Source organism: Balaenoptera acutorostrata, chromosome 20, assembly GCF_949987535.1.
Source record: "Balaenoptera acutorostrata chromosome 20, mBalAcu1.1, whole genome shotgun sequence".
Lineage (NCBI taxonomy): Eukaryota > Metazoa > Chordata > Mammalia > Artiodactyla > Balaenopteridae > Balaenoptera > Balaenoptera acutorostrata.
This window is the reverse complement of record NC_080083.1, coordinates 5,952,531-5,975,020: the sequence shown is the minus strand read 5'-3', so window position 1 is coordinate 5,975,020 and position 22,490 is coordinate 5,952,531. Positions and strand designations below refer to the sequence as shown.

The following is a 22,490-nucleotide window of genomic DNA, read 5'->3' as shown; positions in this document are numbered from 1 at the left end:
CATACTGCTCACACCTTTGAAATTAGTTCCTTTATTAGAGTCCCCTTAAAATACCCAATTGGATGTGTATCTGTTTCCTGTCTGCACCCTGACCGTTAGGTTTAAAAAAATGGTCAAATAACTAATTAAATGGGTTATTTATGGCTAGACTTCTTGGAGCTTTTAACATGCATGGTGAATACCCACGAGGAAGGATAAGAGCCAGCGCTTATTTGACCCAGGACCACCCCCCATTCTCCCTCCACCCCCAGAATTCAAAGCATTTCAGGGAAGCCAGGTGTACACTACAGCCACGTGCAGCTAGCACAGAGGGGCAGAGCCACCAGAAAATGCACAGTTCTTTGGAACCCCTGCTGGAGAACACAAGGGAGTCTTTGTAAATAGCACACAAGCTCTGGACAATGATGCAGCATGAAAGAATACAAGTAAGACCTAGTCCTTTGTCTGCTACCAACTTTGTGATCTTGGGCAGGTCACTTCACTTCTTAGGGCCTCTTTTCTCACCTTTAAAATGAGATACTGAGCTTGATCAGTTGATTTTAAACTTGTAAACACTGGAACTGTCTCTCCAAATGAAATCTTACATAGAAACCCAATACAGAAGACAGATGGAAACCAAGCTGCTCTGGGTGAGGCCAGGGTCAGGGCAACAGTGTAAAACATCACCCACCAGACTCTATCTCTTATACAGCAGCCCTTGAGGCAATTCCAAGGAATCTACAAGATTGCATGGAGCCAGTCTTGGAAACACTGTTCTAGAGGGACCCACAAGTACCTGCTTTGATGTGAGACCCAGGTGGTCTTCACATGGAATCAGTGTTGCCCCTCACCACCAAGAAGAGATAGAGGGGACCACTGAGCCCCCACTTACAGCAAAGCCAGCAAAAAGCTTCATGTGGAATTTTCTCTTTATTTCTGAAAATATGTCAGGTTTTAGCAAGAAGTAATTCCCTTTATCTCAGGGTAGAGGAATTTTGTAACCTATTATGCTCTCCTACGAAGTGTCTTCAATACCAAATTACTTTTCCCAGCCAATGTTCTAACTATTAAAATGTGTGAATGAGTCTGGACACAGATCTCATTCTCTCTGGATACAAAACATTCAGCCTAAAATGTATTTGGGATTTTACTGATACCAAAAGGCTTGAAAACACCTTTGAGCCACCTTGAGTCTAAGGACCCAGCCAGAGCTCCCCTTTCTTCCCTACCTCCCCCCAACATCTCTTTGGCTGAGCACCGAGGTCTCCAGGCTGCGAAGGAGACTCCACCAGCCTGGTGGAGAAACAGGAGCAGGGGTGTGATCAGGGAAAGTATCCTAAAACCTGGAGGAGGTAGGCCAAAGCCCAGTGAGAAGGTGAGCAAATCCTCTCCCCATCAAACAGCTGCTAAACTGGACAAAATTGATACAAACAGCCATTTCAGTGCTCTAAAAATTGATCAAAAAGTACTCAACCATCTGAGAAGTGGTTATGTGTGAAAAACTGCTGAACTTCAGGTAGGAATAGTGAGAGTTTATGACATTCTTGCCTAGGACTCCTCCCAACCTCCTCGCAGATCAGTCATCACAGAGGTTCTGCCAGGATGGGGAAGGCTAAGAGTATTGGCAACTGCGCTACTGTTAGGTCAGAAGGGACCCACTCGATTTGGAGTGTTGGGTGACACCCTTGCCCTCTCACCACATTAGAGGAGCATTAATATGATTAATGGCTGACTTCTCATCTGAAGCCATGGAGGCCACAGGCAGTTGGAAATACCTATTTGAAGTGATAAGAGAAAAACTATCGACCGAGAATTCTATATCCAGCAAGATTAACCTTCCAAAGCAAAGGTGAAATAAAGGCATCCTCAGATAAACAAAGACTGAGAAAATTCTCTGATAGCAGACCTGACTTATAAGAAATACTAAAGAAACTTCATGGGCTGAAAGGAAATGGGCACCAGGCAGTAATTCAAATTCACAGGAAGAAATGTAAAACACCAGAAACAATACATATGTGGTTAATGTGAGAGACTCAGCACACATATTTTTCTCATGTCTTAACTTTTTGAAAAGACTTAAAATTTTGTAAATAATTTTAATACTGTAGTATTGGGTATAACATGTATACATATACATAGGTAGATGATAGAAAGATAGATAAATAGATAATATATATGACAATTATAGTACAATAGGGGAGGGTTCATTGGAGCAATATTGGGGAAAGTTTCCATGTTCTACTGGAAATAAGTTAGTTCTAAAGAATGTAATGAGTGAAGATGCATATTATAATCCCTAGAGCAATCACTAAGAAAATAACTTTTATTTATATTTATTTACTTTTAACATTTTATTTATTTTATTTATTATTTATTTTTGGCTGTGTTGGGTCTTCGTTGCTGCGTGCGGGCTTTCTCTAGTTGTGGTGAGTGGGGTCTACTGTTCATTGCAGTGTGCATGCTTCTCATTGTGGTGGCTTCTCTTGTTGCAGAGCACAGGCCCTAGGGTGTGTGGGCTTTAGTAGTTGTGGCACGCGGGCTCAGTAGTTGTGGCTTGCGGGCTCCGGAGCGCAGGCTCAGTAGTTGTGGCACACGGGCTTAGTTGCTCCGTGGCATGTGGGATCCTCCTGGACCAGGGCTTGAACCCGTGTCCCCTGCATTGGCAGGCAGATTCTTAACCACTGTTGCACCAGGGAAGTCCCAAGAAAATAACTTTTAGATATAATAAAAATGTCAAAGGAATTAAAATGGTACAATATAAATAGAGACATATCACGCTCATGGGATGAAAGATTCAATGGAGTAAACATGACAATTTTCCCCAAATAATATATAGATTTAACAGAATTCCTATCAACATCTTCTCAAGATTTTTTAAGATACAGACAATATTATTCTAAAATTTATGCAGAAAGGCAAAAAAAAAAAAAAAAAACCAAAAAACCTAGAATAGCTAAAATAACTTTTAAAAGGAAAAATAAAGTGGGAGTGATCAGTCTACTCAATTTCAAGAAATATCATGTAGCCACAATGATCAAGACTGTCTGGTATTGGCAGAGGAACAGACATGTAGATCAATGGAACAGAATAGAAAACCCAGAAATAGACCCACAGAAATATGTTCGACTGACTTTTTTTTTTTTTTTTTTTTCGACTGACTTTTTGACAAATGTGCAAAAGCAATTAAGTGGAGGAAGGAGAGCCTTTTTAAAAGGCTCTAAAGCAACTGAACATCAGATCTGCAGGCAAAAAACAAACAACAACAACAAAAAACCCTCAACCTAAGTCTCATGCCTTATACAGAAATTAACTCCAAATGGATCATGGACTTAAATGTAAACACAAAACTATAACCCATGTCGAAAGAAAGGAGAAAATCTTTGGGACCTAGGGCCAGGAAATGAGTTTTTAGACTTGACACCAAAAGCACAATCCATAAAGGAAAAAAAAAAAAAAACTGATAAATTAGACTTCATCAAAATTTAAAGTTTTGTTCTGCAAAATACCATGTTAAAAGGATGACAAGATAGGCTTCAGCCTGGGAGAAAATATTTACAAACCATGTATCCTACAGATAACTATTATCTGGCATATAAAAAGAATTCTCAAAATTTAACAGGAAAAATGTAAACAATCTGATTAGAAAGTAAGCAAAAGTAATCAAGAGACATTTCACTGAAGAAGGTAAACAGATGAAAAATAAGCCCATGAAAACATGTTTAACAACGTTAGCCATTAGGGAAATGCAAACAAAAGCTACAAAGATATCACTCCATAGCTATCAAGGCTAAAAGTGGCTAAAATAAAATAGTGACAAAAAATAGTGACAAAAATAGTGACAAAAGTGGCTAAAATAAAAAATAGTGACAACACCAAATGCTGGCAAGGATGTGGAGAAACTGGATCACTCATTCATTGCTGGTGGGAATGTAAAATGGTACAGCCACTCTGGTAAATAGTTTGGCAGATTCTTTAAAAATAAATAAATAAATAAACATGTAGCTACTAAACAATCCAGCAACCGCACTCCTAAGCATTTATCCCAGATAAAGGAAGACTTATCTGGACACAAAAAAGTTCGCATGAATGTTTATAGCAGCTCTATTCATAATATCATAAAACTGAAAACAACCCAGATGTCCTTCAACAGATGAATAGTTAAACTGTGGTATATCCACACCACAGAATATTTGCTACTCTGAAATAAAATGGAATGAACTATTGATGCATTCCTGGATGATTCTGCAGAGAATTATGCTTGATGAAAAAAATCCAATCTCAAAATTATATACTGTATGAGTCCATTCATATAACACTCTTGAAATGACAAAATTATAGAAATGATGGATAGGTTAATGGTTACCAGGGGTTAGTGAGGGGGTGGATGCAGAAAGGAAGTGGGTGTGGCTGTAAAAAGGCAACACGAGGAATCATTTCCGTCTCCTGATGGAAATGTTCCATACCTTGACTGTATCGATGTCAATATTCTGGTTTTGATATAGTGCTATAGTTTTGCAAAATGTTACTACCGGGGAAACTGGCTAAAGGATACACAAGGTATCTGTATTGTTTCTTACAGTTGCATGTGAATCTACAATGATCTCAAATTTAAAATTTTAATTTTAGAAAACAATACAATAAAAGCAACACTTATTTTGCTCACACATCTCTGATTTGGGCAGGGTTCAGTGGGTATAGCTCGTCTCTGATCCACTTGTGTTAGCTTGGACATCTACAAGGCTGGGGGTTGGAATCAGCTGAAGTCTTTCTCACTCATACATCTGTTGACAGTTGATGCAGTCAAAGGCAGTTGACACTGTTTGTTGATGGATACCTGAGCTGGAGCTGTCAGCCCTTATAGGCAGCCTTTGCACATGGCCTGGACTTGCTTACAGTATGGTGGCTGGGATCCAAGGTTGAGTGTGTCAAAAGAGAGAGAGCTGTGGAAGGCATGCAGTGTTACTTCTGCTGCACGATGCTCGTTGAGGCAGTCAGGAAGGCCCTCCAGTTTCATGGAGAAGAGACCATATCTCATGGGGGAATGGGAAGGTTTTGGGAGAGCGTGTGGGACTAGAAATATAACTGTCACCATTTTTTGTAAAATATGATGTGTCATAGTCTCTAAAGACTGACTTTCTCTCTCCCAAATCTACAAGACTGGCCATAGCTACCTAGTTTACATGTCATAGGTCCAGCCATGCAGAGAGACCAACTCTCTCTCTTTTAATCATTCCTAATTTCTAGAGAAGGAGCTCCAATTGGCCCAGGTGAGTCAGGTATTCATATCTAGTCAATTAACCATGATCTAGAGTTTGAGCTGTGTGGAGGGCAGCAGAGCCATATCGTATACATACAAGTATAACAGGGAGCTGGGATGCAACAGTAGAAGGAAGGACAATTTTCTGAGCCAGAAGGACTCACTTTTAGCCACCAAGACAACCCAGAAAGCGCCAAAGCACATAGGTAAATTTTCGTAAAATTGTACACTCTTGTCAAGAGATAAGCATAAAACCACATGACACAGAAAGGTTACATACAAAAGGATAGGCAAAGTTTATCAGGAGAATGCAAACAAAAAGAAAGCTGGGTTGGCAATATAAATATCAGATCAAGCAGACTTAAAGGCAAAAAAAAAGGCATGAAATAGGACAGAAAGTGTTATTTAATGTTGATAAAGGGTACAAGCCACAAAGAAGACATAAGCACCATGAACTTTTTTTGTGCTGAACAATGTAACTATGAAATATGTAAAACCAGTTCTATAACAAATACAAAGAGAAAATTACAGGAACCCAACAGTAGTGGGAGAGCTGGAGACACCTCCCTCAGTCTTTGACAGATTAAGTAGGCAAAGAATGAGTTAGGATAGAGAGGAACTGAATAATATATTTCATGTATCTGATTTAATAGATATATGTCAACTTATACTCTATGGGAAGAAAATAATACCTTTTCTCTAATAACTCATGAAACATTCACAAAATATTGATCATATATTGGCCCCAAAAGAAAACCTCAATAAATTCCTCAAAGCAGAAATTGTACAGGCCCTGTTTTCTGACTGCAATACAATAAAATGGCAAAAGTTCAAACTGACAAACCCAAACACTTTGAAAGTTAACAACACTCTTCTACAAAAATCTTGGGTCAGAGAGAAAATTAAGGCTGTAATTACAGATCATTTAGGACTTAACAGCAATAAGAACATTGCATATTGATGCTCATGGGATTGTGCCAGAGACAAATTCAGAGCTAAAGACCCGATGTTGTTGACAGAAAAGAGTAAAAATAAATGGACTAAAGATTCAAGCTCAAAAATTAGAAAAGAATAACAAACCAAACCAAAGAAAATTAGGAGGCAGGAATCAACAAATCTGAAAGCATAAAATCATGATTTGAAGAGGAAAAAAACCCTGATGTGTAAAGAGGCAGTTGTTTGAAAAAGAAGAATAACGGAAATAAATTGCTAATCCAGAAAATATTAACACAGAACATTAAGACTGAGAAAAGGAATTTAATTTCCTATATAGAGGTTTTTTGAGGGTATGTTACAGTTTTAAGCTAATAGAGTTTCAAATGTTCAATGGATTTAAGAAAAATAGAAATTACAAACTGAAGGTAGAATTAGAAAATGTGAATGAATCAATATGCAAGGAAAATGTTGCCAAGTTATGACAGGCAGGATACATAAGGATGTAGGTTCTAGGTGCCAGCCTGCCTGGATTTGCATCCCAGCTTCACCTGCTGGGCAAATTATTCAACCTCTCCAAATCTCAGTTTCCTTAATGCTAAATTGGTGATGGTAACAACATCTGTCTCCCGAAGTTGATGTTGTACAGTCAGTGAAATAACAAGCCAACCCCCTACCACCCTGCAAACCGAAGGACTCCCCGAAAGATACCAGGCATTTTTATTATTGCCTTCCTTCAAACTTTCAAAGAACAGATCTTTCATATGCTCTATTAATAGTTTCAAGGCATACAGAAGGGTGAACACTATGCACTTGATTTTACAAAATCATTATCTTGATACAAAAACCTGCCATGTTAGCACCAAAACATGCAAATTTTCTTTATGAATACATAGGAATTAAATAAGATATATGCAAATGGGATCCAGTGTTGTAATGAAAGAATAAGACACAAAAACCAAGTAAGGTATTTCCTATGAATAGATGAATAGTTCAGTATGAGGAAATCCGTTAACCCACCTCATCACATCACCAGGCAATTGGCAGTGTGCTGACCAAGAAATGCTGCTTTTAGTTATTTGCTTAAAGAAATAAGACATGGACAAAGAGCTGTGTTCAAGGTTGTTTGGTGTACATTTATTGAACTTTTAAACAATCCAAATACACATTAATAGGCTAATAGGGGAATGTCTATATATATAAATATACAATGGACTATTCTATAGAAAAGACTATTTTGAAATCATATAAAAGACTATTTCAAAACATGAAAATATATTCAAGACATGTCCATTAAGTATTCAGGAAACAGATTAAAAGCAGTATATGCTTATTTACATAGGTGGAAACTACACCTTTATCTGTGTGTGTGTATGTACCTATAGGTATGAATATTTAGGTTGTTTCTTTTGCTACTATAAAAATGCTACAATGAATAACCTTATGCATTTGTTATTTCATACAAGTGTGAGGATCAAATCACCATATTTTTCTCCATTTTAAGCATTGTAATCTGATTCTCATTTGTGCAAAGTGAAAAATGCAAATGGTTATTCATTGCAATATTAAGTGTGCGTGTGTGTGTGTGTGTGTATGTAAACATACACATAGTAATGTATAGGGGGAGGGAAACAAAAGAAAATATAACAAAATGCCACAATGGTTATTTTAAGATGGCTTAATTTTTCACCTCTATACTTTAAATTTTTTTCCTTAATGCCAGTATATGAAAAAAATCGAATATTAGCAAAATATTTGAAGTAAGGTTCAAACAAAAGGAAAAGCCCTGCACTTGTAAACAAAATATCTAAATTCAAGACATTTATCATGTTTGTAAACTCATCTGTAAACAAAATTATAAGAATTACTTCAAATAAGATATTTAAGGAGTTTTTTGCAGTGTCTGGAAATCGGTAGGTCAATAATATAAATTCAAATGAAAATCATTGCAAAGATTAGTTTAAAAAATGTATGTGAGGGACTTCCCTGGTGGCACAGTGGTTAAGAATCTGCCTGCCAATGCAGAGGACACGGGTTCGAGCCCTGGTCCAGGAAGATCCCACATGCCGCGGAGCAACTAAGCCTGTGCACCACAACTACTGAGCCTGTGCTCTAGAGCCCGCGAGCCACAACTACTGAGCCCATGTGCCACAACAACTGAAGCCCGTGCGCCTAGAGCCCGTGCTCTGCAACAAGAGAAGCCACCACAATGAGAAGCCCACACACTGCAACAAAGAGTAGCTCCCACTTGCCGCAACTAGAGAAAGCCCACGTGCAGCAATGAAGACACAATGCAGTCAAAAAATAAGATTAAATAAATAAATAAATAAATGTGAAAGTGTTTAGCACAGAGCCTGGGCCATAGTTGGTTACCAGGGATTATTAAATGAACCTGAATCATCTCCCTTTCCTGGTGACACCTAGATTCTGAAAAGGAAGATTAGAAGTATTTCTAACTGCCACCATTTAACTTGGGTTCTCTCATTTCTTGCAACTGTTTATTTGATGCTGCCATATTGTTTAAAAACAAATAAACCAAAAAATAACAATAACAACAAAAAACAATGAAACTGGTTTTCTCCTTGCCTCTGGAGGACAAGCCGAACAAATCTATCCTTTATCTCCCTTCCTGGATTCTCTCTTCTTGCTTAAATCCAGATCCAGGGTAGAACTGATTCAGCATTTGGCAAATAGTTTTTCCCTGGATATAACTTAATATTCTGTTTTGGGAAGGGAGAATATCTTCATGTGAGAAATGCTGGCTTACCGCCCAAACCTATACCCCACTGGATAGAGTCCATGACTATTTAAAGACCCTGGTCTGAACCAAAGGAATGATATAAATGATTCCACTGGTATGGGAAATTTTGTCTGGTAGGAGCACACAGGATGATTTGTCTTGGAAATGGCCAGAGACTAGAACTAAGAGAAATATGAACAAAAAAAAATACATTGTGGGCCTGGATTTAGGATAAGGTCATAGGAAGAGGATTTGGGGATTCACTGGATGGATACGGAGGATGAAGGGAGGGAAATGGTGAATGAGGACTGAAGTTTCGCTTTCCAAGCCCATGGAACGTCAGTACCATGGACAGAGCTTGAGCATCGGGAGAATAAAATGATGAGCTCACTTTGGGACATGATGGTTTGGGCTAAGAGCAGGAATTTCACAGGGATGACCATAAGCAGTTTAAAATCTAACCCTGCAGACCACATGGATCTCAAGCTAGAGGTGTAGACTTGAGACCTATCAATTTGGGCAAGAAGGTGGAGCCTAAGTCTTCATGAAGACACCTGAGCCTTACGGAGCACTAGTATTTAGAGAATAAAAGAGAAAAAGGGATCTAGTGAAGGAGCTTAAGAATGAGTAGCCAGAAGGTATAATGCCAAAGGTCGGAAAGATGGTTTCATCCAGGAAATGGAAGCAGACCTAGACCTAAGAGGATGGCAGAGCTGTGACCCATGGTTTAAAACTAAAGCTAAGACCTCATGCCTCCTCTTTCCCTTGCTTTAGTTGAAATTAGATGCATGCCAACAAAAACCAAAAATACAATGTCAAATTGAAGCCATAATACAATGTTGAATTGTGCTTTAGTGGTAACCCAAACCATTCAGTTTTAGAAGCCCTTAGAATGCCTTGAACTCCTGGCTTTAGCAACTATGACTCTATTAATTTTGTGGCTTGTTCAATCAATGTGGACTTTTGCATTATTAATTAAAACCAGTGCTTTTGAAATATCAGGCTGTGTTACTTATAGGCAGGACAGAGCCTAGAACCCAGGACTCTGGATCCCAGGCAGTGGGCAGTTCATGTCAGCTTGCCACATCTCAGGATGCACCCAGATACCTGTGTATAAAGACCTGGGGCAAATCAAAGTCCCATAAAGTGTAAGCACCTTAAGTTACGGCATCCTCTTCCTGGCTAACCATACCTGAACACCCTCCTCCCAAAAAACGGATCTATTTCCCCTGCCCAGTTCTCTGTCTCACATATGTGTATTTGCCAAATGTCCCCTAGTCTCCATCCTTCTCCTCCTCCACCCCAACAAAGCCTCTATTGCTGGTCAGCCAGATCCACAGATGTGGGTGGGTCATCATGGTGACAGAGGAAGCCCTAATGCAGAAGGAGAGAGACAAAAACAGCAGAGGAGGGACCCTGCCCTATTTCTAGGGTAGCCAAAGGTCTGAGCTTTTTAGAAGTGCTTCCTTTGACTCAGAGAAGCATAGTAGAAGTCAAGAGAGGTGCTTCTGTGTTGGAGAGACCACGGAATTCCTGAACTCTTCTTTAAAAAAAATTTTTTTCTGTGATTTTCAGGTGATCATCAGTATAACCATCCGATTTTAAGCAGCGCTACCCAGACCCCTACACATGGTGAGAGATGATTGAGAGCGTTCTGCATTCCATCCTCATTCCAAGTGGCCCCATCCTAACTACTGATGCCTATTATGGCATCAAACATGGTCACTGGCTCATTGAAGCTAAGGTGTAAGGAGCCAGGTACCCGCCCTCCTCCAGGGCCACAATGCCTCACTCTCACTTTTAGACAATTGTCCCCCTAGTGTCTGTCTCCGATATCAGAGTGATCTTCTGCCATGAAAGGGAAAGTGTAAGCCCCTTTCTTAACGCATTTCACTTGCAACCTTGATCACTTCTTGCAGCCATAAATTCCATGTGTCCACAGCAAGGAGTGAACACTCTCCTTTGCCCAAGGCTACTTGTGGTACCATTTAGGAATGACATGAGATGTGAAAAATTCTACTGATGCTCCCCAAACTAATTAAGATTTAATAAAACTCAAAACCCAACTGGATGACCTGAGCTTTAGCTTCCCAGCAGAGGAAGAACCTGAAAGTTGCAGAGCACAGGCATGGCAGCAAATTGCCAATGGGTTACAAAACCATGTTTCCCTCTTAGGTTTCAACGTCCTCCCACCAGATCACAGCTTACCATTTGGAACTGCAGTGAACAACTATTTTTTGGTACATGCCCAAATCTTGATAGAACATGACAGCCACGTAAATTGTGAGCTATCATCATTCTTCTGTCTTTGCTGTGAAATAATGAAAACACCATTAAATTCTAGTGAGAGAGAAACTCAAAACAAAGATAAATTCTGCAGCTCACCTGGCAGAGAGACCTACCCCTCTCATGTCAGACTCTGCTCTATTTCTGCATTATAATTCGGAGAACAAAAGTGGACTATTTTGATGTCCCCCTCCAGCTCCTAGTGGAAATATATGATGAAAGCAACAGTTTAATAAGGTGTTTCAGGTTTCGGGGCCTAGGAGAAATTAGAACTGGGAGAAATCAGAGAGATCAGTTAAAAGAAGCTGGTATCAGTGGTGATGTTGACAGTGGGGAGAGAAAGAAGGGTTCAGATATGAAACATTTTGTAGAAAGAATTGGGAAAACTTAGTTACTAACTGAATATGGCTGATGAGAGTCAATTATCAGTAAAATGCAAAGCCACGATCCATGAGAAGAATGGAGGGTCTTATTCACACCATCTAAGGAATCAGGAAAGCAGCCAGTGTACTGAGGATGGAGCTGTTGATGGTGAGCTTGGATCTGGACATCGAGAGCCGGATATGACTGTAGGATTTGCAAGAAAAACCACTCAACAGGCAGTTAGAAATGCAGACATGAAGTCTGGAGGGAGATGACAGCTGAAGATGTAAGTTATGCTTTGGAAGCAGTAACAGAAGCCTTGGGAGTAGGGGCAATCTGTGCAAGAAGGCTGAAAGAGAAAAGCAGAAGGCAGAGCAGAAAGCCTGGGGGATGCCCATGGTGATGAAGCAGCAGCAAGGAGAGGAGCCAGAAAAGGCAAACGAGAATGCTCTGCTTGCTCAGTATCATTCTGAAAGAGTAACTATGAGCTGGTTTTCCCCAGAAGAAGCCAACACAAGTGCAGCCCCTGAACACAAAAGGAGGAACCATTCTTCCCTCCTCTTCTTCCTGTCTTCTTTTTCTACCTGGTGCGAGGAGATGACAGTAGATGAGACCCGATCCCTGTCCTTGAACAGCTCGTAGCCTAGTGGAAGCAGAGTTTTCTCTGCATTCCTCCCTTAGATGTTACACTTTTCCCAGGAGCTGGCAGAGCAGCTCTCAAGAGAAGAGACAGCCTGTGTCTACTTGATTAGCAAATGAGCATTAATTGGATCCTTATTTTGGGCCAAGCACTATGAAGGCATCAGAAAAATTGGAAAGCAAGACTTCTGCTGTCAAGGAGATTGCAATCTTTGGAGATCAGCAAGACCAACTCAAGTCAAATGATTAGAGACGACACAGACACTAAACTGGGTGGTATTGACCAGAAGAGCAATAGGGGCTTGAAGATCAGATATCACTCTCGGCTTTAAAGATGTGATGTTGTCATAGTGAAGGGTCTTGGGGGAAGGGAGAATCTGGATAGAGGAAGAATAAGGAAGGGCATTGCAATAGGAGAGAGAGCATGAGCAAGGGGGCAGGGGCAATCATGGTGGAGGGAAAAAGCAGGGAAGGGCTGGCTTTGGCTCAGTGGCAGGTTTTGGAGAACAGTGAGGGGTAAGAGCACCCAGAAATGTTGCAGTTGGAAGTGGGTGAGCTGAGTGATGCCCTCAGTGGGAGTATGATGCCAACAGGCAGAGGGAAGCTCGTTCTTCTCCAGCATGGCCAAAAGTGAGGAAACCAGAGCTAAGGGGCTGTGGCTGTTACCCAGCTCTGGGTAGCAATGCTCCCGGCTTCCTACCCACTCCACTTCCTGGTATCTGTCCCGATCTGTGCCAGGGAGGCTCTTTCAGTACAGCATGTTCTGATCACTCAGGGATGCAGAGCATCCCCCACAGCCTCACATATGTACTGAGCTGGCGCGAACACCAGCTCATTGGCTGGGCTCCCCTGGTTCCATCCCCAGTGTTGGGGGTACCAGTGAAGGCAGGAAGGGATACAGAAGCCAGGAGTTCCCTGTATTGAGGTTGCCCTTGGACCAAGCCTAGGGGTCCTTCTCTTTGTCCCACGGTTCACAGCACCCTCTTTGCCAAGAGGCATAGGGAGACACAGACCACTGATACATTTGTCCAAAGTTAGAGCCTGCCCTTTCTTGGATGTCCCAAACCCAAGAGGATGGAGGGATGATGCAAGAGCCACCCAGCTGCCTCATTTCTGGGAATGGTACCACTGTTTTCCCAGCAATACCTGTTAACTTCTGGCTGTGCTTCAAGCCGGCCAAGCACCAAGGCATGCTTGTCTTCCTGCCTTGGATCTCTATTCCTTTTTGTCCCCCATCTTCATGGTCACTCAGCACCCATACCTGCATCTCCTCTTCCCCCGACTCCTGTGTTATTCCTAATCTGGCCCCCAGAGCCCAGCCCAACTCATTCACCTCATTAGTCATTCACCTCACTTCTCTTTGTTCTTTCCTTCCATGTCTTCCCCACTTCTTTCCCCCAGGTCTGGCACTGAACAACTCTCCCTTCTATCTCTTAGACTTTGTAATCTCGAGGGATGGAGGGAGAAAAACAGAATGATGTACTAGGCATTTTGCCCACATTCTTTCCTCCAGCAGCTCAGAGATGGCTAAGGGGGCTTCAGAGGAAGGAGCAGGAACAAGAGGAAATGGCTTTGTAGCTCACAGTGGCTTGTCAGTTGCAGGGCTTGGAGAAGCCAAAGGTGGAAGGGGTGGTGTGGGAGATGAAATGACCTCGCGGACAGTGTGGGTTGTAGTCTTGGTGGAGCTAGGTCCTGGACCCAGTCCTATGGGTATGCAGACAAGATGGGTCACTCTACCTCCTTCAAACTCAGATTTTTTCTGAGCCTGAGAGCTAGTCTGCCTAATGCTATTGGGGAAAGGATAGAACCTTCACACCAAAATAGATGATTTTATGACACCCCCCACTCAGCTCCATCGGGCTTACATTTTCATCAGACAGCCCAGTGATATACCGGCAGAAAGAGTTTGTCATTCAAGGAAGGGTAACCTGCCATCATGGCCAGTGCAGCCAAAAGCACCTGCCCCCCAGCCTGTTGGCAACTGAAGCTGAGCACTGAGGGAGGCTGAGTCACCAGCATCACCTGTGTCCTAGCACAGGGGGCCAGGAAAGCAGGACAGGGATGAGAGATGGAACCTGAATGCTTCCTTCCTGCCTGCCCCCCAGCCTTTGTCCCCACTAACGCCATGACCCCTCCCTTCTTTTTCAGAGAAGCCTCGGATGAACAACATCCTGACATCGGCCACCGAGCCCTATGACCTCTCCTTCTCCCGCTCCTTCCAGAACTTGGCCCACCTGCCCCCATCCTACGAGTCCGCAGTGAAGACCCATCCCAGCAAGTACTCATCCCTGAAGAGGCTAAGTAAGTGGGGTTTTCCTGGGGTTGGGGTCTGCCTCTGGGGCCTCCACAACATCTTCCTGTGTCTCACTCTCTTGCTGTGCACCTGAGGGCATGGGAGGGGGGACCCAAGAACAAAGAGCAAGGTGTAGCACGGTAGAAGAGAACAGACAAGTCCCTTGTTTTTCTTCTTTAGAGCGTGACTCCATCTTCTCCCTCAGTAGAATGGAGGCCATGGGATCCTCAGAGCCACATTCCCATGGGAAGCAGTGCTTCAACTCATGTACCAGGTTAACTACAAGAGAAAGCCTTTCCCCAGCCTCAGCCCACACCTGCCTTCTTCAAACCCTGGGCCTTCCTTGCTCTCTATCTGTCTTGGAGTAAAGGCTCTCAATGCCAGAGCTTTCTCTGAGACTCTTCCCAGAGACCGGCTGTGGAAGGGCCCATAAACCAGCTCCCTCCCTAACCCCGTTAACACCGCCTTGGGAACCTGAGACTCCCCATTCCACACACACACCCCATTTCATGAGTTGAGCCCAGTACATCCCATGGTCCCAGCTCTGCCATTTGAGTCTGGGGAGCTCTAGGGATTGATGGGTTTCAGATGTTACAATGTCAAGAAGGTACATGGCAGGAGAGGTCTTCTCTTCCAGCTTTCCAACCCCTGGACCTTCTGCCTCCATTTCCCGATGAGTCTATTTCGATGACCACCCAGCTACAGGGCCGAGCCTGTGCTTGACAGTACAGGGTAACCTATTGTGATAGAAGTTCAGCCCATGAGTCCATATCAGCCACCGCCAAGGTGGAACAGTGAGTTTCTATGGCTAAAAATGGGAATCCCACATTCTGCAGAGATCTGGAAGGCTGCCTGTAGGAAGCCTCATTCCTGAAATGTGGGGCAAAGAAGGCTTGTGCATGTCCTGGGTGAGTTCAAGGGTGAGCCTGGGGGGGCCTCGTGGATGGAGAGATGGGCGGAGCATCTGAACGAGGTGCACACATGGGATTGTCCGGGCCTGCTCGTGCTGTGGGCACAGGCGAAGCACGTGTAGACTTGATTCTGTGCTTGTGCGGGGGCTGGATGCCCATGTGTTGGCTTCCTAGGCATAGGCTGTTACTCCAGAGAAGGTGTTACTATGTTTCTAAGTTACCAGTAAGGATTTTCACAAGCGCCTCCTGGATGGAGCATTCTGCTTTATTCTAGCAGGAGTCTGGTTCTGCAGCCCAACTTCCTTGGAGAGAGGTTCTGAGCCTCATCAGAAAGCTGCCGGCTGCTCCTTGGGTGTTTCAGCGAGACCCAGGGAGCTGTTCTGTTTTGGGACCATGGTGTGGCAGGAGCAGCACCAGAGCAGGAGTTCAGGGTCATGGGCTTGCCATCTATTCGGCCATGAACTCCCTGGAGACCTCAAGGGAGTCCATTAACCCCGGATACTCAAGGTGGTCCAGGGACGAGGGGCATCAGAGTTGCCTGGGAGCTCCTTAGAGATGCGGACTCTCAGACCCACCCCAGAGCTAGGTTAGAATCAGACTCTGCATTTAACAAGACCCCTGGGGTCTGGAGAAGCACAGCCTCTACCTGTCTGGGCTGCAGGATCCTAGTTGCATCCTGGCTGCACTGTCACAGTGTCGCCCCAGCTCACTCCTCTCTCTCTCTCTTTCTTTCTCGCACTGTCTCTCTACCCTACAGCTGACAGGGAGGCAGACGAGTATTACATGAGAAGGCGGCACCTGCCCGACCTGGCCGCCCGTGGCACCCTCCCCCTCAACGTCATCCAGATGTCCCAACAGAAGCCGCTGCCGCGAGAGCGACCCCGCCGGCCCCTCCGGGCCATGTCGCAGGACAGGGTCCTGTCCCTGGAGCGGAGCCTGCCGGATGAGTTCTGCATGCCCTACGACCGCATCCTGTCGGATGAGCAGCTGCTCTCCACGGAGCGCCTGCACTCCCAGGACCCGCTGCTGTCCCCGGAGCGGACGGCCTTCCCCGAGCAGTCCCTGTCGCGGGCCATCTCGCACACGGATGTCTTTGTGTCCACGCCCGTGCTGGACCGCTACCGCATGACCAAGATGCACTCCCATCCCAGTGCGTCCAGTAACTCCTGTGCCACCCTGGGCCACAGCCAGACGGCGGCCAGGCGCCAGGCCTTTGCCTCACGCAGACACAACACCGTGGAACAGCTCCACTACATCCCAGGCCACCACACCTGCTACACAGCCAGCAAGACAGAAGTGACCGTGTGACCGGCGGGGCAGGCAGGCCAGGGGTCGAGAGGGGCCTGGAGCAGAGCTTCCGGCTCTGGATGGCTCCCTTCCCTCGACCCCTCTGTAGGAGCTGGGGGTGCACCGCCTTTGCCTGGAAAGCCGTACTCCTGGGACATGGCCGGTGGCCTGGCACAGCGCGCTCGGACCTGGGATCTAGAGCGATCACCCTCACTCTTCCAGAAGAAGTGAAGGGGAGGGAGGAGCGGGGCTAAGCCCCAGTCCCGCCCCCCACCTCCACTGTCACCAACTCCCTTTCAGTCCCACATCCCCTCTCCCCGTGCTGGAGACCCTGGCCTGACCCTGGCCCGAAGCTGCCTGGGTTTGAATTGGCCAGTGGGTGCAGTCAACGGGCTGACCCTGACCGAATAGGCTACTCGGTCTCATTCATTTACTTAAAACCGCATCACAGAAATCTTCTAGTGCCTAAAAACTGCCTGCTCGCTCTCTCAGAGCCAGGGAGCTGCTGTGTCCATAAGCACAATAATGATTCTCTTCTGCCTGCTGGAACTCTCTGGTCCCCACTGGGTGGCCCTTCCTCCGCCGACGCCCTGGGGCCCTGTGCCCCTCCCCTAAGCCCCGGGACAGGGAGGGGTTCCCTTCCTTCAGCTGCCTCTCCACGGGTGGGAACCCCGCCCCATTCCAGCTGGCTGCCCTGCCCACAAGGCTCTGCCCCTCCCCCAGCCTTAGATTCCACCCCTGGGTTCGCTGGGGCTTTGCTCTAGTCCTTCCAGAAGAGAGCAGGGACGGGGTGCAGGGACTTCTGGGGTGCCCTCCCCAGCAACCTGGTGATCTCCACACTTCCTCCAGGCCTCTAGGTCTGAACTGTGACCTGCCACTCTGGCCTGCCTTCCCCTCCCCTGCTCTTCTCCCAAGAGGCGTCTGCCCCTGGCCAGAGAGCGGAGGTGGGGAGGCCACTGTGACGCCCTGGGCCTCAGGGGCTCGCCATTCCCATCGCCCAGGGCTCCCACCACGCACGTCAGGCAGGACAGAGGCTCTGGCTTCTATAGAGGGGCAGCTCAGCCCCAGCCAAGGAGGACCCCAGGTGGCTGTCCTGCGCCTTGCCTGCTCCCCTCTCCCCATCACTGCCCCCCTGCTTGGCCCCTTCTCTGTTTAGAACTTGCTCTCTCTGCCTGTTTCCCCACCCCTCCCCCACCTCCCATGACTCTCTCCCGGCTGCTGCTTCTACAGACCAGTGCCTCCTTTGGATCAAAGGGACAGAGACCCATTAGCAGACGCAAATAATGGTACTCCAGGCTATTGGTCTGGGAGTTAACTGGGTAGCTCCCCAGTCGCTCCCCTGAAGGGGGCATTGGGCGCCAGGCAGATCCATGCCCTCAGCTCTATTGGGGGGCTGCCCCCGCCAGCCCATCTCTTCTCTGCCTCCAGCCTGGGGAGGGGTGGGCAGGATATGACAGCCACCTGGAGAGCAGACAGTGAACGAAGCAGCATCCACTCCCTGGAGACTACAGCCTGGGGTGGGGGAGAGAAGGGGCTCCCCCATTCTCAGAGCCAGGGTACCTCCCTGGGCTGGAGCTGGGGGAATCGGCTTCAGACTATTGGGTGAAGGTATGATACTAAAAATGTGACTGCCGCCACAGTCAGACTCCAAAAGCAAAGACCTTAAACTGGGCTTTTAGATTCCCCAGTTCCGCATACAATATGTATGGCCCTTTAAAAAGGGGGGCGGGGCAGGGAGAACTCCCCAGTGTCAGACCTGGGAATTTTTAATCTAATCCACGGAGAAATCAATTGACTGATTCCTCTTACTTATTCAAGAATTCCAAAGCTCTTGTTCCCCCCCTCCCCTCAAGGCTCACTATCACATGAATCAGGAGGGGATTGAGCTGGGGGTGAGGGACACAGGCCTTAAGTCCCCAATGGGGCAGTGTCACTGGGTCTGTGAGGCTGTGAGGACAGGGATAAGTCTGCTTTCCTTCCTTACAAACACATAAACCTTCTCAAGGGCTGGTCCCTAAGGGTTTATGAGACTTTTTGGTCCAGAAGGTGAGGCTAAGAGGGTTGGGCTGGAGGCAATCAACTGTTCCTGGAAATGAACGTGTGTCTGTCACAGCTGGTCCCCTCTGCCCACTGCTCTCTAATCCAGCCCTTGAAGTCCCCTTGAAGGCTGCCTGCTGGGACAGAGGGGAAAGGACGTGAGTGGGTGAGAATCCCCTCACCGGGTGTCTGCACACACATATATCTGAACCAGAAACCAGATTTCATTCTGTGTCTGAAGCATCATCTCAGCACCAAGTCCTCCAGCCCTCAGGACGATGCTCCTCCCAGCCCTGTGTGTCTGTCTCAGGGGTTGTTTGATAGATTGATTCCAAAACATTTCTCATCCCAGCATTCCTGCTGCCCAGTTTAAAACCTCTGGTATCACTCGGATCAAAAAATTCTACCTGAACCATTACTTCTTTTAAATGATTCTTCTGCTTCACCCTTGGGTTTGGAAGGAGTGAGGGAGGGAAGGAAGGAAGGAAATAAGAGAAAGAAGTCTACAAACTTGCTCCAGTTCAGTCCCTCATTTCAAAATCCACACAATGATGTCTTAACTGGGACACAGCAGTATCTCATTTATCGGTCGTGCCATCCATGTTTGCAGAATAAGCAAAGCCAAGTTACCGGACAAGTTCTTGTAGCAGATAAGAGAGGGTTCTGGGGCTGGAACCCAGATGTCCTGACTTCCAGCCTCACCAGGCTGGTGGCCACTACCACACTTGGAAGGGCTGGCCCTTCCCCGACAATGGAAGCCCGCCTCCCCCAGCAAGGGAAGCCCAAAGCCCAAAGTTTCCCTCTGCTTGCCCGGCTCTCTGTGTGAGTTTCCATTGCTCTGCTGGGAATGCACTGCGGTCTGCATGGATTCTCTCCTGCCCTGAAGGTTCTAGCTGATCTGCTTGGCCTTTAATGACAGCGAAGCTCTCACAATCTGTCATGTCCTTCCACCTTTCCTGCCTCACTTCCACCAGTGAACTCCTGGCTCCGTGAGCTCATAAGTCACAAAGGCTTTCCCATGAATTCCTTTAACCCGCTAAATGGGCTTCTGCCCTCAGGGCTCCCCAGTGTCTTGGGTGATGGGTCTGCCTTCTAGAAAGTTCCAACCCTTCTCTTAATTCAAACGTCTTCTCCCCTCTTTCCACTCTCCCACCTGGAAACTCACCTCAGTCTTCTACACCCATTCAGCCCTTCCTCCCTCTCATCTCCCCCGCCTTGCCCTTTTCTTCCATTTACCTCTCTCCATCCATACTTTCTTTTCCCTGGTCCTGCTTTACTTTCTGGTTCTAAAATGAGAGCTCTCAATGAAAACAGTCCCAGAATGAGACATTCTTCAGGTCTCTGTTGGCCTCATTGGTTTATTCTTCACCTCCTGCCCCTACGAGATAAAGGATGGGAGCTGCTCTGTCAGAGGCCTCATGGGTCAAAGATCAGCTTTGGTTCCTACAGCTGGCATGTCCCTGAAGCGTCTGCCCCAGCCTATTGCTAGCCCAGAGGCTCCTGCTCTGGCCAAAGATTCATATCCTTTTTGAGGGCTCTTGGCCACTGTTCCATCTCACTTGTGCCTGTCCTGCTTATGTGTGTCACAGATCCCTCTTTGTCCCCAAAGACTGGAGAGCCTCATGACTCTCCAAGCATGGGGAAATATCCGTTCCAATAACCCTGCTACCAAACAATCCATTTTCTTCAGAGATATCTTGTCTGCCACCAGCCTTCTGGCCTCAAGATTCCATTCACAGGCAACTGTGGACCCGACCCAAGGTAATCTGCAAGGGTTGCCAATGACCTGGGTCCTAGGAAGCACCTGCTCTGTTCCCCCCACATACCTTCCTCCACCATCCTCCCCAAACCTGGGAAACTTGGCTCTGGAGTATTTTCAAGGAAGCTCGTTGTGTTTCAATGAAGTGTTTTTCAGGGTTCCTATTTATATATATATATATATAAATGCAGCATTTTAGTGACAGATTCGATATGAAAGCTATGTCTTCCTAGGCTCTATATTTGATTTCAGAAGGCAGCGTACTACAGGAGGAAAAAAGCACAGGGCTGAGGCTCTTGGAGACATGGCTTCGGCCCTGGCTTTGTCTCTGTCTTGCCATGTGACCAAGGACGAGCCACGTCCTCGCTCGGCGCCTCCGTTTCCCATCTGTAAAGTGAGGGGCTTTGAGCAAAGGAGTTCTGAAGTTTCATGCCGCTCTTACATGTAGGGCTCCCATTCCCCATTGGCACCCGCTCCTCTCTGCATTCCTCCCCTCCTCAACTGGGCTGCACGCATCCGATTCCACCCGCCCCACGGCGGCATCCTCAGATGCCCTAGGCAGCCACCAGACTCCTCTCCAGCACCTGGGGTGGGCCCTGTGGTCGCAGCCACCCAGGGGTGCTCTCCTGTCTGACGGTGTAAGAGCCTACCCATTCAGTGGGTTACCAACCATGTGTCATGGATTCCCCCCCATCTAGACACACCTAAATCATCTTAGGTGTCTGTGTCGTTGGGGAATTCTGAAGTTTTCATTTTGATGCGGTCCTTAAAGCTGGAGGGAGGTGGTTCTGATTTCAGAGAGGGGACAGGCTAGAGGAGAAAGGTCCAGAGGTTGGCCCACAATGGCATGAAGTTTGTATCTGAGGGCAGCTTGGAAACGCATTCCAAGCCACAGAGGGGAATGCACAGCAGAGCCCCTGTGGGGCAGTGGATGTTATATCCCCCTCCAGAACCTGTGTCCCGAAGACCGAGCCCAGACACTGGGCTCCGTTCACCTGGAGGAGGAGGAGACATCCCCCCTGGGCTGCTAAGAGGTGGGCACCCACCCCATCCCAGTACCTTTCTAGCCCCTCCTTGTGACCCTGTCATCCTCCCGGTGAAAGCTTGTGAAGAAGCAAGAATTGAGAGTCCAAGCCAGTATCATTGAACCCATCTTGTAAATCGACAAACACATCAACCATCCATCAGTCAGAGAAATGACGTCATATGTTTTCTTAATACCCTCCCTCCTGAGGGAGAGGAAGACCCCTGCTCAACTTTGCTGTCCACTCCGCTGTGACCCTTGAATGCCACTGCCTGGGAGGACTCATTCATTTGCTTCGTAGTGGCAATATTCCTCTAGTTCTATAACTCAACTAGACATTTTGTAGTAAAGAATTCTTGAAATTCTCTAATTAAAAAAAAGCAATTCTTACTGTAATGTTTTTAGTTTGGGGACACAATTTCCTAAGGGGAGATTAATGAACATTTTTACGCATTAGCCCAATTTATGGATTCCATGTTTATTACATATGGTAGTACTGATGAAAAGTACCTTTCTATCTGTACCTTTGCACAGTTTCTTCATTCCTCATAAGTAAGCTTCACGATGAGCAGTGCTCCTGTAACTGCTGCTTCTGTACAAATCTCATTGTTCTACTTACCTGTCAAAGCACATTCTGTATGTACTGTAAACAGATATCACTTTAGTAAGATTTAGTCTTAAGGATTTTTCCACTTTTGTCAGTAACAGATATTTATGGATTAAAAAAATAATAAAGCCGTTTCAACATAACCTATGTCTCTTAAAATAGCCACATGCTTGCTTCTACAAACACAGAGCCAAAGCTAAAGGTAACTAAAAATCACAAAATGATGTAGCAGATCACTGGAGGTGGGAGCAGAGACAGAGATTGACTGCAAATGGGAATGAGGAAGATTTTAGGGTGATGGAAGCATTGTAAAACTGGATTATGGTGATGCCCACAATGGCATAAATTTACTAAAAATCATCAAATTGTATATTA

General features: G+C 45.9%; 1 protein-coding gene across 4 annotated transcripts in view; it reads left to right on the top strand.

The window, feature by feature from the left end:
* Positions 1 to 22,258, top strand: part of SHISA6 (shisa family member 6) — a 259,682-nt gene extending 237,424 nt beyond the window's left edge. For 2 of the 4 annotated variants that reach the window (XM_057536402.1, XM_007175299.2), the window contains 3 exons: positions 10,485 to 10,541; positions 14,346 to 14,498; positions 16,159 to 22,258. In XM_057536402.1, the coding sequence (XP_057392385.1) occupies positions 10,485 to 10,541; positions 14,346 to 14,498; positions 16,159 to 16,709 (761 nt within the window). In that variant the 3' untranslated portion in view covers positions 16,710 to 22,258. The remainder of the gene's footprint in view (positions 1 to 10,484; positions 10,542 to 14,345; positions 14,499 to 16,158) is intronic. The other 2 variants (XM_057536403.1, XM_057536401.1) reach the window with 1 other exon arrangement.
* The last annotated feature ends 232 nt before the right edge of the window (positions 22,259 to 22,490 follow it).